We start from the raw sequence: 11,401 nt of genomic DNA, 5'->3' as shown, positions 1-11,401 counted from the left end.
TCAAAACTCCAATAAACAGAAAGATTATATAGAACTGACTATATATTTTTAAAGGACTTATTCTAGGGTAGATTCACCAACCAATATGATTTCATTATTTCAAATTTGATATCTTTTAAAAAATGAAACAAAATAGTGTCAAATTATATTACGTTTTTAAAATTAAAAGTTAAAAAGAAAAGAAAAAAATAGTAGTAATTAAAAAAAATATATATTTTTAACATCGTCAGCAAAACAATAAAACCTAAAACTTAATCCCTAAACCCTTTGATAAACCCTAAACCTTTAGATAAATCCCAAACTCTAAATCAAAATCACTAAACATTAAAACACTCAAAGGTTTAGGGTTTAGAATTTAGGGTTTAGTGTTTAGTGTTTTTTATCTAGAATTGATGATTTATCCAAGGGTTTAAAGTTTATCCAAGGGTTTAAGGTTTATCCAAGGGTTTAGAAATTACCCAAGAGTTTAGGGTTTAAGATTTAGGGTTTAGGGATTATGATTTAGAGTTTAGTGTTTTGCTGGCGACGTTAAAAATATATTTTTTTAATTCTTTTTTTTGTAACAACTATATATATATATATATATATATTTTTAACCCTAGGAGTGAACCAAGAATAACTCTTTTTAAAATATACAATTTACCAATATGAATACTAAAATCCAAATTCAAATATTTTGCAATAATGGTACTAATAATTAATTTATAATGTTCAGGTTACATGTTCCAAACTTGTAATGTTATGGTCTCGAATTTGTATGGGAGCAACAAAGGAGACTTTATAATGATAACTCGTTTAGTCGATAACGGACATTTAATTTATATCAGTTTTGAATTAGGACGGTAATATATCAACATTGCTAATACACGAACCACTATACACTACTCGAGTATCGACGTATGTGTACATAAACTAGTTAATATTCCATATTATTAGGCGGCACACAAGTACCAAAATAATTAGTCTAATACTACTATTCAGCATGGTTGACATCACCAAGTAACTTACACCGTCAGAAGACCAATCTTTGACATATAAAAAAATTAAAATTGTACAATGGTGGGTAGACTTTTTGTAGGAGGCAAGAGCCATTGTATTGGTTTGTTAATTATTTGAATATTAAGTAATTAGACTAACAAAAGGAGATTAGAATAAGCGTACGAAACTGAATGACCAAAGGAACTGGCTAGAAGAATAAGACCATATTGGCCGACATTCATATGTCACTAATATAAAAGACTAATCATTTCAATAGGACCTCATGAATTGGGAGTTGACCTGTCTAGCTCTCAAAACGTATACTGTAGTTTTTAGAGAGTATTTTTTGTCAGAAAATTATAATGTTTATTTAATTTGTTAAAGAGTTTTAAAGGATTATATTCATTCACGAGTTTTGATGTATTTTATATCAAAATAATAATTATTTCTATTTGAACGTGAACTTACAAAAATTATTTGAGAGTTAATAATATTGAATTTATATTTTAAAATGCTACTTAAAATTTCATATTATTAAAAATATTTGAAGTAAAATTTTTAAAAACTTTACTGTAAATTTATGATATTTTATAAATTTTTATTTAATGTAAAATTTTAAATCACATGATTTTATATAGCAACTAATTAAAATAAATTATTTAACTTTTCAAATATTATACTTAAAAATGTCTTACTATACAGTGTATACACACACTGCTACAAAACGGAGTAAATAGTCTTTTGAAAAAAAAAAAAAAATTTCAGGCCCAGTTTAAAATTACTGCATCTAAGCCCAACAAAATATGGAATTCACATCGAGGGATGATATTAATCCACTATAAAATTAGATGCACATATTTATTAATTTTCAAACTTAGAGGAGTTTTCTATAAATTAAAGAAACTAACACAGCCTATACATATCAGAAACAAGGTTGCTCTCTCCGGCTAACGTCTCGACGGAAAAAAATAAACATGGCCAAGGCTCGTAAGCCGAAGAACGACGAAGCTCCTGGCGCGAAGCCGTCGGAGAACAGCGGAGCTAAAGTTCTTCACCAGAAGCTTTGCCTCTCTATCGACTTCAAAAAACGCCGAATCTACGGGTACGTTTCCCTCCCTCTCTCGCCTTCTAATTCTCCACCATAGAAACGATTCGGTAGCTGCTTAATGCGATTCGCGATGAGTAAACCCTAATTAGAGGATGAATTTGAATTTCACATTGATTGGGGTTTCTTGTAGCTACACGGAGTTAGAAGTGAGCGTGCCTGATATTGGGATTGTGGGACTACACGCTGAGAACTTGGTGATAGAGAGTGTGTTGGTGGACGGGGAGCCTACTGTGTTTGAGTATTATCCTCACTATGGGAACCCTGAGCCCGAGAGTAACTGGAGCTCGGTCTCAGACCCTGCTTCAGCTGCTGATGCCGCGGCTATGGATTATTTTGGGGTTCTTAAGAAGGAAGACACAGCGAATTTACTGATTAACTGTTGCAAGCCTTCCTCTAAGGATTTATCTGAGCAGCTGGATAACGTGGCTTTAGAAAATGGTTCACAGTCCTCCGGGGAGGCTAAACAGGTTCGTATGAATTACATATCTGAAACCGATGGTTGTTTGACTACTACACTTTAGGTAGTTAGAAATTGTATTCACCTTTATTGTGTTTGTGGACCAAAGTTAACACAGACTGTGCTATCCTTTATCGCACTTGGTCATTGGTAAATAAGGCTTTATCATATTGGTAGGGGACACGGAAACACTAATGCAATTGACATTGTAGCTATGAATGGTTTAATTCCTGATTCATGTGTTCTGCTATGGGTTTCAAGTGAGAGGTTTCTTTCCTTTGGTTAACTGTCAATGTATGCTCATGTACTGCAGAATGTTAAGTTGATTCGGATTAATTACTGGATAGAGAAAACAGAGTCTGGAATTCATTTTGATGAGAACATCGTACATACGGATAACCAAATGAGACGTGCCCGCTGTTGGTTTCCTTGCAAAGACGATGAGTATAATCGTTGCAGGTATTCATTTTAAAGAATTAACACTGTCCTTGTCTCTTGAGAACACGAGTGGGTATATCTACTTGTTTACCGTTTTTCATGTGTTGTATTTTGGTGGATGCAGTTTCAATTTGGAATTCACTGTTCCACAGAACTATGTAGCTGTCAGTGTTGGGAAATTACTTTACCAGGTAAGCTGCTATTTCTTTCATAGGTAAAGGGAGTAGAGGAGTTACGAGATTCTCTGTGCAATACAGAATCCATTATAGGTTCCTGAATATACTTGTTGAATGAAAAAACTTAGAAGAAAGCGGTGGTTCGCATGACTTATATACGTTATCATAAAAATGTGTGCTCAAATTTGGTTTACATGCCTATACTCAATCTTATCACTGCTTTTCCAAGAAGCTGGAGAGGGTGTGTTTCGCTTAAAACTTCACATATTTCAGGTTATGAGCAAAGAAGATACTACCCAAAAAACGTATGTTTACGAACTAGCCATTCCTATTACTCCGCGGTGGGTGTCTTTAGTGGCGGGACCACTGGAAGTCCTTCCAGATCAGACCAACTTTCTCATATCTAACTTGTGTTTGCCACATGATCTCTCGAGGCTTCGTAATACAATGGAGTTTTTCCATGAAGCTTACAGGTCAGTAGATTGGCATCCTGGCGACTTGTTAACTGAACCTAATATTTTTTCTCATTCTACTGGACGGTCAACTTCTGCAGCTATTATGAAGATTATTTAAGTGCGAAATTTCCATTTGGATTCTACAAGCAAGTCTTTTTACCTCCTGAAGTCGTTGTTTGCTCTTCGACTTTGGGAGCTTCCTTGAGTGTTTTCAGCTCGCACGTGCTATATGATGAGAGGGTTATTGATCAGGTATTGGATCCTCGTAATTTAGCTTGTGTTTAGATGTACGTTATACTGTATATATGCCAATATATTAAATAAAAGGCACATCAGGATATAATTGGCATGGTACTTTTTTTGGTACAAAGCACGTATTTGAGCAAGTTTTTATTTCTGCATCATCTATTATGAATGTGCAATTTGAATTTCTCTGTTACTTCCATTTTATTAGAACATAGCTTCTAGTGTAGAGGTTTCACTTATATTTGTTGTACTGGAAGTGTTTTTTCTTTCGCGTCGTTTTGTCATCTTATTAGTCCCTTTATGCACGAATCTGATTGAGCTTCAATTGTCTTTGCAGATAATAGATACACGTATTAAACTTGCTTCTGCCTTAGCAAAGCAGTGGTTTGGATTTTATATTGTTCCTGAGTCACCAAATGATGGTAGGCTTGTGACATTTTTCGACACTTTCTTTGTGTTGTTATATCAGCTTCTTATGAAAGCATAATCTTGTGATTGATTATTATCCATGTTGTTATAACAGATTGGCTCCTCGATGGCCTTGCTGGTTTCTTGACCGATATGTTTATCAAGCAGTTCTTGGGAAATAATGAAGCTCGATACCGAAGATACAAGGTTTAACTTACTACTCAAGCTATTCTTCCCTAGATGCGTCTGTAGCCACTTTTGAACAAAACCACTAATCTCTTATCTAGACTCTCATAATTTTTGATGCAAATGCAGGCAAATTCTGCAGTCTGTAAAGCTGATGATAGTGGTGCAATGTGCTTGAGCGCATCTTCTTCTTGCAAGGACCTATTTGGAACTCACTCTATTGGGATGCATGGGAAGATACGATCATGGAAATCAGTAAGCAATCTTTTCTTTTCTTGTTTATTATTCCCTGCTCTAAAATTTGTGTGGGCGTGTATGAGTTGGTGGGATAAGTTTTCATGATCTTGCATGTGTTTGTATGCTATGGAGGATAATTCGTCACTGACTTAATTTTGAAGGGAGCAGTCCTTCAGATGTTGGAGAAGCAAATGGGCTCGGAATCCTTTCGCAAAGTATGGACATGGTTTAATCTTTTTTCAGGCAAATACCTTTGTTAGGGTTACTTGCCTACGTGATTTATAAATCTTCTTTTTCTCTATGATTTACAGATTTTACAGAAAATTATATCTCGAGCCAAGGATCCATCTAATGCTATACGGTCCCTTAGCACGAAGGAGGTAACATGACTATTTATCCAGATTAGCTATGTTTGTTTGTTACAAGTTAGGTTAGGAAACTTTTAGTTAGTAAAAAAAATATAGAAGTATAAAGCATTTTGAACTATCAGTGTAAAGTAAATCTGCAAATATACTCGTGCTATGTGCGGTTCTAAGCTAATCATCTAGTGCTATCTAAGAACACACTAAAAAGGATGAACGAAGTCATGGACTTCCTCTCCGGGAGCTTTGCTTAAATATATATTTTCTCGCTCCTGGAACATAATCTTTGTTTTTTTTACTGAAATGGATCTGTCTCTCAGCTGTGACTTGGTATCCTTCTCAATTAAGTCGTATATATGGCACTCAACCAGACCTTGATATGTCCTTTTAACCGTATAACTTGGTTCAGCAACTCATAAGTCATAAGTATGCTAATAGACAACATCTCCTCGATTTCTTCTCTATCTCTCTTCTTGGTTCACTGGTTATCTTTCAGCTCGGATACTCTTACTCAGTTTCTAATATGTGTGTCTCTCTACCACTTTTGAGCTGCAGTTCCGGCAATTTTCTAATAAGATTGGAAATCTTGAGCGTCCATTTCTTAAAGAATTTTTTCAGCGATGGGTTGCATCTTGTGGTTGTCCCGTGCTAAGGTATGTTTTTGGTATTATGTGTTTCTTTCTTCTTAACTTAATTCTTTGGATAACTGGATCTTCGTTAAATCTTATCTCAATTTTGTAACTTGGTGCTTTAATATACCAGGATTGGTTTGTCCTACAACAAAAGGAAAAACATTGTTGAAATGGCTGCCCTGCGTGAATGTACGGCTTCGCTCGATGCAAGGTTATCAGTTGGCGCTACTGATTCCGAAAACCGAGATGTGGATGTTGGCTGGCCCGGTATCATGAGCATAAGGGTTTATGAACTTGATGGAATGTCCGATCATCCAAAGTTGCCTATGGCTGGAGACAGATGGCAGCTACTGGAATTACCATGTCATTCTAAACTTGCTGCTAAACGCTATCAAAAACCAAAGAAGGGAGGGAAACCTGATGGGGCTGACGAGAATGTTGATACTGTAGCACCGTTAGACAATAAAACGAGGTGGGTTGCTGTGATATACTATTATTTGCATTCCTGGTGTATTTACATCCCTTTGACCAACACAAGAAAATAAACTGAGAGATTGAATCTTTCTCTGTAGCATCGAATCTCCCTTGGCTTGGATTAAAGCTGACCCTGAGATGGAATATATTGCTGAGGTTCACCTTCACCAGCCGCTACAAATGTGGGTAAGAAATCCGCTCGGACATTTCTTGAACATCTGTTGTGTACATCACGGTTGACTTTGGCTTCCACTTTCTGCATGGTTCATTCATGGAAAGAAAGCTCATGGACTATGCCGCTTAGATATTGTATTACTGGGTCCTTCTGTCTTTGTGTGTCTTGACTGTAAATTGTAGCCATCTGAAGGTCCATCACTTATTGTTGAACATCTGTGACTGTGGATCAGGTCAATCAATTAGAGAAGGATGGAGATGTTGTTGGTCAGGCCCAAGCAATTGCGTCACTGGAAGCTTTAAAACAGCACTCATTTTCCGTTGTGAATGCACTCAATAATATTCTCACAGATTCCAAGGTTTTATCCGTTTCTTATGCACTTGTTTCTAAAACCAGCTTGAAGATGAAGTTCATTACTCCAAGAAAGTATTGTGACATGTAGGTCTTCTGGAGAATACGGATTGGGGCAGCTTTTGCATTGGCTAAAACGGCATCAGAGGTACGATATAAATGGTTTTTATCTGATTTCAAGTGTCTAGAGGTATGATAGTCAAATTTTGAACTTGTTGATGTAGAAAGCTACTTTGAGATTGTGAAAAGTGTATAGCATGAAGAATAGATTGCTATTACGATTTCTATGTTTACAGTTTTATCTGTTTCTCTTTTAAAATTCTCATGAGTCTGTATGTCTCCGTTTGAACTGCACAGCATGCCATCTTTCAAACTATTTTTGTGAACTGCATCTTCTAGTCACCTGCTACTTTCTGTGTCCTTTCAAACAAGTCTTGCTACAATGATTGGGCTCATTTCTATTTCTAGCAGGAGAATGACTGGGCGGGTTTGCAACATTTGATAAAATTTTATAAAAGTAGAAGATTTGATGCAGAGATCGGACTCCCCAAGTGAGATTGGGCTTTATAATATTTAGACTTCTCTTTGTTAACCAGTGGAAGATTTCTCATGAAACTTATTATTTCCTTTCAGGCCGAACGATTTTCGTGATTTCCCAGAATATTTTGTTCTTGAGGTAATGAATTGAGGTAGGGTATGAGCTTGATTTGATGTCACTCATTGAACTCGGCTGTTAGCGGGAGATGCTATTATATATCATTTTGATATGACAGAAACTGTTACTGCTCTTGCTTAGTATAGAAATTGGGTACTTCCTGAAACATATTAGTATTAGGCCTTTTATTGCTGTGTAATGGTGAAATAGCAAAACAATGAATGTTCAGCCAACAAAGAACATAATAGAAAGTAATGAGCATTAGGACCTACATCCAGAAGCTCCTTTCGTGTAGAACTTTTTCGGGATAATTTGTATGGCAGAGGGGTGTGATTCCTAGTTTCTCCCTTCTTAGACTACTTTTCTCTTGGGGGTATCCATGTTTATTTACCGTGATACCGTTGTTTTTGACAGTTACTTTTCTGTCGGTTAGTCAGTGGCTTTCTTCTATTGAACTTTGAACTTGTTATAATATGTCTCAGTAGGGACGTCTGGATTGGATCTCCTTAGTCTTTTTATTATTTTGTTGCAGTAGTATTAGCATATTCTCTCTTTGAATGTACTTATCTAACATTGCTACGTCTTAGGCTATTCCACATACCATTGCAATGGTTAGGGGTGCTGATGGGAAAAGCCCACGAGAAGCTGTTGAATTTATCTTACAGCTACTAAAGGTATATACATCTTCATAGATTGATTCTACATGGAGTATGATAACTAAGGGTAAAGTTTGAGCCTTCAAGTAAAAGCTGTGGTAGTCTAGTCTATTTGATCATACCTCTGATTTCGCCATTTTTTCCTTTTCCATTTTTGTAGTACAATGACAACAGTGGAAATCCTTATTCTGATGTATTCTGGCTTGCTGTTCTTGTTCAGTCAATTGGTGATCTTGAATTCGGTCAACAGGTGTGTGATTGTTATCTTGAAAAGGCTACTCTACAATTTACCTGCAGTAGTATAATAACTGTAGTGTTTATAGAGCTTTATTGGTTCATATAACTTTATGGATGTCTCATACTTTTATTATCCGGAAAGACTTGGTCTTGGAGGATGACAGAGGTTATGAGAAAAACTGAATCACCAGTTCATTGAGTTCGTTTGCAAAGATGTCAATGCAGAACTTTAATATATTAGCGTGATACATGTTTTGCTTGCTCAGTACTTCTTGTTTCTTTGTTTCTCTGGCAGAGTCTAACGTTTTTGGCCCCTCTTCTGAAGCGCATTGACAGACTCTTGCAGTTTGACAGGTAACATCTCGTTTAATGTTTATGGTTTGATAGATTTTAACAGATTGAGTTACTTAGAGCATGTTTTTACTAGGCTGATGCCAAGCTACAGTGGCGTTTTGACAATTAGCTGCATCCGAACGTTGGCACAGACTGCTCTTAAGCTTTCTGACTCCATCAGTTTCGTAAGTTTTTTCCTTACATTTTTTTCTCCAAGTGCTTTATATAACATAGATACCATCGTTGTTAAGGGTTGCTTACTGACTTCAGGAATACATCTGTAAACTTTTGGAACCTTTCCGTAAACCGGATACTATATTGCAAGTACGCATAGAAGCAAGTAGGGCACTACTTGACATCGAGTATGAATCCAAAGGCATAAGCTCTGCACTCTCGTTGTTTATGAAATACGTGGTAGAAGAGTCATCTTTAAGAGGTTGGTTATATTCTCTTGCTCAAACTTAGCAGCGTGCTGGTTCCAGTAGAGTTTTCCGATTTATATACTTGCTGCTTGGTTACAGGCCAGGTTAAATTGTGCGTACACACAATGCGGTTATGTCAAATAGCAGTTGGATGTGACTCAGATGATTGTGTTGACACTGTTAGTCTTCTGGATTTGCTGCATCTTTTCAAGAGCCATGTAGTATTCAACAATGAATTTCTTCGTCACCACTTATTCTGCATTTTTCAAATCCTCGCTGGAAGGTGTGTGTCCTTTACATTCATTCCTGCCAGATTATTTTAATACTTGTTTACATGTGCATTTGTTTCCTTATTGATTACAGTAGCGTCTAAGTTTTTATAGCTCGGTCGTTCTTGAGCTAAAGAGTTTTATTTACGGAGAAGGCGTCCAGTGAGTAGTTTTTTCCCACTTATGACAAGTAGTGCGGAGTCGTATTAGATTATTTAACAAATTTTCTCAAGCTATGAAATTTTTTAATCTGATACATCCTCTCTGGGTACTTTTGCTTCTTTAAGTGAACCTTGTTTGGAATTTTTCTGTCTTCTGCTTATCACCATATATGACATTCTGAACATAATATATTATCTCATTTTCAGACCCCCAACGTTGTTTGGAGTGCCCAGAGAAAAACCTTTGCAACTTGTTGATGTAGAGGCCTGCATTGAGCCGCAGAATGTATTTTCAGTTCCAGGAGCAGAGCCAGGGGAGCCTTCACTTTTGGCACTTGAAAATGCCAATGGAAAATCGCTGGATGTTGCACCTTTTGGTGTTCCGGTAAGATCAGAGGAAATGTTCATGCCTATTGCTCCTGAGATGAAAATTTCAGAGCCTGTCGCATTATCACTTCATGAGACAGAGCAACTTGAACCTCACATGGAAGATCAAAACCAACCTTTACCTGAAAATCCCATTGTTCACGAGATTCCATCGGATGTTGAAGCTCCAACGGAAGAATTAGATAAAAGAGAATCAAATCTTCCAACAAATGAACCACAAAAAGAACCTGATGTAGTGCCTGTTGCTCAAGAGACGAAGACTGTTATACGGATAAAGGTCAGACCATCTGGTGCAACCAGCAGAGCCGAAGGATCAGCACGAACGGTGGAAAGATCGCAAGGGATTGTGGTACGCCGTGATATAGAACGAAGACAAACTAGTTCAGCTTCTGTAGACGCTCCACAGAGAATCTCAGCTGATGCTCACATGGAGGAAGTAAACTCGTGTCATGATGTTGGATCTCGAATGACCGCAAGTATCGGCAGTGTAAAATTACCAACCGAAGGTGATACTTCTGGGAAAGAACTGCAGTGCACTGCTGAATCTGGGAAAACTTCCACAAGCCAGAAAGCAGATAATGATAACCAAGAAGTCGCAGCACCTAGCTTGTTGCCACAAGACAATAATAACATGGGAAACGAGGCGCAGCAGAAATACGGTAGCCTTCAGACACTCTCGGTTGGTAAAGAAAGCGAAAAGAAGAAAGACAAGGAACATAAGAAAGAGAAGAAGAGAAAAAGAGAAGACCCGGTTTACCTAGAAAAGAAACGGTTAAAGAAAGAGAAGAAACAAAAGGAGAAAGAGATGTCAAAGCTTTTGACCAGCTCGTCTGATCCAGCTACAATAAAGATAGAGACAATCCCGGAGGCTAAACCAGAGGGACCAAGTGACAAGCCAAAGGCAGAGCCATCAGCAGCACCAGCAGAAGCTCGTCCATCTACCAAGATACGAATCAAGCTGAAAAGCAAAGCGTTCAACAACCCCTAAGGCTTCTCACTGATTCGAGCCAGGTCTTTTTTTTTCTAATCCAAATCTGCCGCTCGTTTGTTATCTGATTAATGCATAGTTTCGATGTGTATGGCTTGTAAGTGATAAGCTTTGTTGTTGCAAAGTGTGATATGTCAAATGTGAACTAGTAACTTAAATGAGTAGTCGATATGACTTGTTTACAGGTATTTTTAACGAGGTTTTGGATTAACAAACAGGAATTTTGACTTTGTTGCTTTATACTCAAATAAAGCCACTTGGTCCATTAGTAATTAAATTGAATGGGCACTTGTCTCAGATATAACGTCAGTTCGTAAAACTCACATGGAGAGCATCTCAACTCTGGACCAAAGCGCTCATTGAAGAATTATCCATTATTTAGAGTGAGATTTTATTATTAATACAAAAAGTAGATATTTTGGTTGTTGTTAGGCAATTTGTAGATATTTTATGTGAAAAGACAAAATTAAAATATTGAGCAGCAACCGAACTCCACCCAAAAAAAAAAAAAAACAGTTACAATATTTGTGAGCTGAATTACAAACTTGTAGTATATGATGACGTGTATCTATATTTCTGATGCTAACGCGTTCCTTATCCTAAACATTTA

The 11,401-nt window shown here is 36.9% G+C and overlaps 1 protein-coding gene across 2 annotated transcripts; it reads left to right on the top strand.

Moving 5' to 3' along the window:
• The first annotated feature begins 1,862 nt into the window (after window positions 1-1,862).
• On the top strand, window positions 1,863-10,979 carry LOC111207081 (transcription initiation factor TFIID subunit 2-like). Of its 2 annotated transcripts, none has more exons than XM_022704690.2 (25): window positions 1,863-2,080; window positions 2,217-2,553; window positions 2,857-3,002; window positions 3,106-3,172; window positions 3,431-3,630; window positions 3,711-3,864; window positions 4,196-4,280; window positions 4,382-4,473; window positions 4,582-4,707; window positions 4,851-4,904; window positions 5,001-5,069; window positions 5,607-5,704; window positions 5,814-6,155; window positions 6,256-6,343; window positions 6,565-6,690; window positions 6,775-6,831; window positions 7,155-7,234; window positions 7,317-7,359; window positions 7,926-8,012; window positions 8,155-8,244; window positions 8,527-8,585; window positions 8,659-8,749; window positions 8,835-9,000; window positions 9,086-9,269; window positions 9,624-10,979. In XM_022704690.2, exons 1-25 carry the CDS (start codon window positions 1,953-1,955, stop codon window positions 10,789-10,791), a joined length of 4,137 nt encoding a protein of 1,378 aa, XP_022560411.1. In that variant the 5' UTR covers window positions 1,863-1,952; the 3' UTR covers window positions 10,792-10,979. The 2 variants fall into 2 exon arrangements, with proteins under 2 accessions (XP_022560411.1, XP_022560410.1); XM_022704689.2 differs by having other exon boundaries at window positions 7,152-7,234.
• Window positions 10,980-11,401: the final 422 nt, after the last annotated feature.

This window comes from Brassica napus, chromosome C6 (assembly GCF_020379485.1).
Source record: "Brassica napus cultivar Da-Ae chromosome C6, Da-Ae, whole genome shotgun sequence".
NCBI classification, from domain to species: domain Eukaryota; kingdom Viridiplantae; phylum Streptophyta; class Magnoliopsida; order Brassicales; family Brassicaceae; genus Brassica; species Brassica napus.
Note: the sequence above shows the minus strand (reverse complement) of the source record. Positions and strands in the feature narration are given on the sequence as shown.

Bases quoted from the DNA above. Each gene is read 5' to 3' on its own strand.
- LOC111207081 (XM_022704689.2), top strand. From the start codon at position 1,953: ATGGCCAAGGCTCGTAAGCCGAAGAACGACGAAGCTCCTGGCGCGAAG. The intron at 3,003-3,105 runs GTATTCATTTTA...TGGTGGATGCAG, and splicing joins GATGAGTATAATCGTTGCAG to TTTCAATTTGGAATTCACTG. The intron at 7,360-7,925 runs GTAATGAATTGA...GCTACGTCTTAG, and splicing joins CAGAATATTTTGTTCTTGAG to GCTATTCCACATACCATTGC.